General features: G+C 40.2%; 1 protein-coding gene across 1 annotated transcript in view; it reads left to right on the plus strand.

Annotated features, from left to right (window-relative positions):
- Positions 1-1426: 1426 nt before the first annotated feature.
- LOC148079616 (solute carrier family 2, facilitated glucose transporter member 9-like) overlaps positions 1427-5103 on the plus strand; it is a 9395-nt gene continuing 5718 nt past the window's right edge. Inside the window, exons 1-6 of the mRNA XM_087792509.1 lie at positions 1427-1499; positions 1568-1725; positions 2097-2221; positions 2296-2425; positions 3684-3832; positions 3892-4079. Coding sequence (XP_087648635.1) covers positions 1482-1499; positions 1568-1725; positions 2097-2221; positions 2296-2425; positions 3684-3832; positions 3892-4079 — 768 coding nt within the window. The 5' untranslated portion in view covers positions 1427-1481. The remainder of the gene's footprint in view (positions 1500-1567; positions 1726-2096; positions 2222-2295; positions 2426-3683; positions 3833-3891; positions 4080-5103) is intronic.

Raw genomic sequence — 5103 nt, forward strand, 5'->3', positions numbered from 1 at the left:
CTAAGTACGTTGCAGAGATTAAAACTTCTGGCAAGTATTCTTCATTTTAAATAATCTGTCTACTCAAAAAACGTTACCTCTTTGAAGGGCATTTTCATTATTGTTTATTTTGTTTTTCATCTGCCACTTTTTTGCTGTCTTCAGAAACGACTATTGTTTCATTCACAGTGACAATAAAATCATTGGATTCTTGTATTGATTAACTTTTATAGAAACAATCAAAGGGTAGAAAGTGAACCATCAAAGGTGTTTTTCTTATCCTTCAGATAATCCACGCGTGGGGAATTTATCATTTCTTATTCAGATCAAGAAGGTTTACCTTCAACGATTCTTCTGTGATGAGTCAAAGTCAACAATTAACTTAAATTTAGGTAGATAGATGGATAGAACTTTATTGATCCCTCCAGAGGTCTCCTTCGGGAAATTGTTTTTCCAATTAGCAATGCACAGCAATACAGACGATAATTCATAAAAATAAGAACAAAGTTTCTATAAAAGAAAGTACAAGATGACACAATCCAAGTCTAAAGATAAAGAACATAGATCGAAGACAAATAACAAAGACAATGGATAAAAAGATCAACATAGAATAGAAGGTCATGGTACTCTATACTTTCGCTATAGATTATATATGATCTTTAAGTCAGAGAGGTGCAGTCCTTACAGATAGCTCAAATAATAATTTACAGTTGCACCTATATAACTTCAGAGAGAGAGAGCGATGACTTGTCATTCTTTAGATTACAGCCGCACTGCACCATAGGCCTCAGAAACTTTGCATCATTCACACTTAATGGGGTTACAATAAAAATCTTTGAATGATCAGTACCAGTGTGTTCTGTTCAGTCCACTGCCTCTTCTTCTGTCTCGCTTCTCAGCACTGGGTGTAAAAAGACAAATCTGTAAAAAAAAAAATTTTAAATGTAAAAGAAAAACAATCATATAAAGTAATTTTCAAAATGCAGTTTAATTTATTTTATTACGTTAAATATAATTCACATTTAATCAAATTACGAAATGCTAATTATTAGTGTGTATATTTTTAGTTCAAGTTGTGAGGTTATTTCCTGTAAGTGCAGCTACTGTGAAAACCCAACTCGAGAGGTTATGAGAGTCCATTATGACGTAATAATGGCTTCACTCCTACAGCCAGCTTTCAGAAAAAGTTTTCGAGTGGGCGGGGCTTAAGATCATTTGTAATGTAAATATTTCAATAAAGAGAGTTTTGTACAAACACAAACACACTGATGATATAATAGAGGTCCAAGTAATATTCCTAATTGAATGGTTTTGACTTAAGAATTGATCAGTAGATGACGAGTCTGTATGTGTTGTGTCATCCTGGACAACCATTTACACATTTAATCTGTAACACAATTCTTTATTCTTGTCCTCAACAGCGTCAATGTCCTCTCATCATCGCTTCCATCTTCATATCTGGCATCGGAGGAACATTCCAGTATGGATTTTGTGTGTCGGTCATGACGGCCCCGTCCGGGGTGAGTACATCGACGTTCCATTAGGGGATAAAAAGAACAAATAAAATGAAGAGTTTGATTCTCAACAGTTCATTAAGGACTTGATCAACTCAACTGCGATACAAAGATATGGCGTGTTTCTGACTGAGGGGGAGCTCAATCTCACCTGGTCCTTCATGATCTCCATCTTCCCCGTCGGAGGGTTGGTTGGGAGTCTGTTGGCTGGTTGGCTGGCTGGTTACGGAAGGTGAACAGAACTTTGGGATACTTAACGGAATACTTCACCCACGTTTAAATTTCACTCATTTTCTACTCATGTCGACTGAGGGTTGGAATTATTTTCCGAGAAATCCTTTCTTTGTATGTTCATATGATGGTCGCGAACAAGTGTATGTTCAAAGCTTGTTCGTAGCAGATGCTAAAAGGCTAACGTGCTACACAGACAAGAAGTACATTGAGTAAACCTTATGCGTGTCTCTAGGTCATCCTCACACATGAGGATTACTCAACATGACTGTGAGTAGAAAATGAGTGGAATTATATATTGGATGAACTATTCTTCTAAATTCCGTTGTTCGGATCGTCGTATTATTAAAATGTCTGTAAACCTGTCCGCAGAAAACGCTGTCTTCTGTGGAACAACGTTTTCGCCATCTTCGGAGCAGCGCTGATGCTCTCCAGCAAACCTGCGCACTCTTTTGAGATGATCCTGGCGGGTCGCTTCATCTATGGGATCAACTCAGGTGAGCTGAACCAGGTGTGACTCGGGTCGATCCCTCTCTCCGAGAATCAGATCAAACCGATTCTCTCCATGCAGGGGTTGCCATCTCCACCCACACCTTGTACCTGGTGGAGTGCACGCCCACTAAGCTGCGGGGGATGGTGGGCGTCACGGTCGGTACCTTTATATCGCTGGGGAAGTTCATTGGTCAGGTACTGGGGCTCAGGTGAGACTTTCCACTTCACTTCTCGCTCATAGACTCAACTCTGGGACTCATTGTGAAATGAACAATTGTTGGCTCCAAGAGCCGGGGGTCAGTGGCCAAAACACGCTTATACTTTTGACAGTTATCAGGAAATAGAAAATTATTAAAATAAAACATTTTTAGACTGCCTAATTCTATTTTGGTAAGAGTGTGAATCACACATGATGCTTATTCAACACCATTCTTAAAGCCTTTTCCTTTTTTTTTGTGATAAAAAGCCTACAAGGAACAGGGCCGGGTCTAGGCAGGGACAAGAGGGGGCCTGGCCCCTTCAAATAAATGTTGTGCCCCCTCAAACTTACATGAGTAAGTAAGTAACAGCACAATGCCCCCTCAAGATTTGTGGCTGCCCCCTCATACATGCCTGTCTAGACCCGGCCCTGACAAGGAATGACGTCATCTCAGCAAGAGGAGGGTTTCATCTTGTTCACTAGTGCCGAAATATCACCCAAAGAAACAGCAGTGAAGGAAGACCAAGAGGAGGAGAGGGGCTCAGAGACATTTAAATGTATTTACATCATAATATCAACATAACACTTTGATTGACAGGCCACATAAGAGTACTTAACCGGCCAGATCAGGGCCCCCGGGCCATGAGTTTGACACAGAGGTGACTTATACGACGACAGAAGAAAAGCACAAACACAAATTACAAGTTTGCCGTGGTAATATTTGATTTAATTCGCCCAATGTCAGTGTTTATTGCTGCTGATGGATTAATTGAACTTTTGACATTTTTGTTTGAAAGTAAAATCTATTATTGAAATCAAGAGCAACCAGTGTAAAAATGATGAGAATTGAGTGGTTTTGTTGCAAAAAAAGAGAAGAAAAATCCAACTACAGTTCGAGTTGATGTTGTTCTATTTCTGTGAGTGTGCTGTTACTTTTGTGACCTTCAGAGCCACCGTATGTTTATCTGCAACATGTAACTGATCCTTTTCTCAGCCGCGAGTTAATCGCTCACAATCACTGTTCACTCCTGACACTGTGCAACACGCGTGTTTCAACCTGTTAATGAGTATTCGTACGATCATGTGACCAACGGGCAAATGTGTAGCTTGTGTGCGAACGTTGACATGTTCTATGAACCTGCTGCAGCCTGACCTTATAAAAATGTAAACGTTTATTACATCATCAGTGTGAGTGTTGTTTATTGTTGAATGTTACATTTCCGAGCTATTGTAGAATCAAAAGGTAACCTTCACGAATGTTCTTCCAGTCAGATCCTGGGCTCCGAGCACCTGTGGCCGTACCTGCTGGGGTTCAACGGCGTCACGGCGTTACTTCAGCTCCTCACGCTTCCCCTCCTGCCCGAGTCTCCCAAGTTCCTGCTGCTGGAGCGAGGAGACCAGGTCTCCTGCGAGAAAGGTAAACGACTCTCGTCCGGTCCTGTGAACGTTCGGTCGGTTCATCTCCGCCTCTCTCAGCCCTGGCGAGACTCGGCGGCAGCATGGACGTGAGGAGGGAGGTGGAGGAGATCCTGAAGGAGAAATCTGCTGTGGAGAACGTTCGCAGCCACTCCGTGCTGGAGCTGATCAGGGAGAAATCCCTGTTCTGGCAGTTGATAACCACCGTCTTCATTTTTACCGTCCTGCAGCTCAGCGGCATCAACGCGGTGAGATCACGTAGAAACTAACATTTCCATTATTCATTAATAGTCTCTAAATATGACTAAATATATGACTGTGAAAAATAAGTGAATACAAACGTTTTATTTGGTAAACAAAGTGCTTTTATATCAGATTTTTCAAAAAAAATACTGTACGGTAAAATAACAAACGGGCATATTTAGCTTAATTTTATTATAAAAAATGTTCCGTAATTTATTTTTTCCTGATGGCCCCACACAATTGTCATAAAATGTGGCCCCTGAGGAAATGTACCCACCTCTGGTCAAGAGCCTCATAGAAGTCTTTATCCTAAATTACATTATACGCTTTTTTTAGCAAAAGAGAAACTCTCCGCTAACTCTCAAACGGTTGACACTTATAAAAGCTAAATGGTAATTTAACACTAGAGGGAAACAGGCTCTAAGTCTAGGGCAATTCTGACTTAAAATAAGTGAGAGGAAACCAGAGTTTTCCACCAGGTTTCATGAAATTGTATCCATTATTGAAGCATACGGAAAGTGAAACAAGAATCTCAGTCAGTCCAAGACCATGATGCATCTCTCCAAATGAAAGTGAGTCCTCGAAAACCAAAAGAAAGATCTAGAAGAACAAAGACTGTAATTGGAGACAAGATAGAGGTGTTATAGACCAAACGGTTCATTTCCCCTCGCAATTCTTTCAACAAATACAATTGATCCTTCATTTCTTTAATCAATAGTATTCGCCATTTTTTAGCATTTGAAATATCATTTAAATAAATGAATTCAATATGGTGGCAGCAGTAGAAACAAGGAAGAGAGAACATCACTCTTCACCAGTGAAAGATTCTTCAAAACACATGTCAAACCTGTCGCCCAGGGCCAAATAGATGGATAGATAAAACTTTATTGATCCCTCTGGAGGATTGTCAGGATTTTCAAATATGGTCCGCCAAGTCATTTTATGAGGCCCACTGGTGCAGATTAATATTAATGCCAATATGGCAACCTACAAATTAATCGATTATTAAGATAAATTAAGGGACATAGA

The sequence above is a fragment of the Callionymus lyra genome, chromosome 5, assembly GCF_982586985.1.
Source record: "Callionymus lyra chromosome 5, fCalLyr1.hap1.1, whole genome shotgun sequence".
Lineage (NCBI taxonomy): Eukaryota > Metazoa > Chordata > Actinopteri > Syngnathiformes > Callionymidae > Callionymus > Callionymus lyra.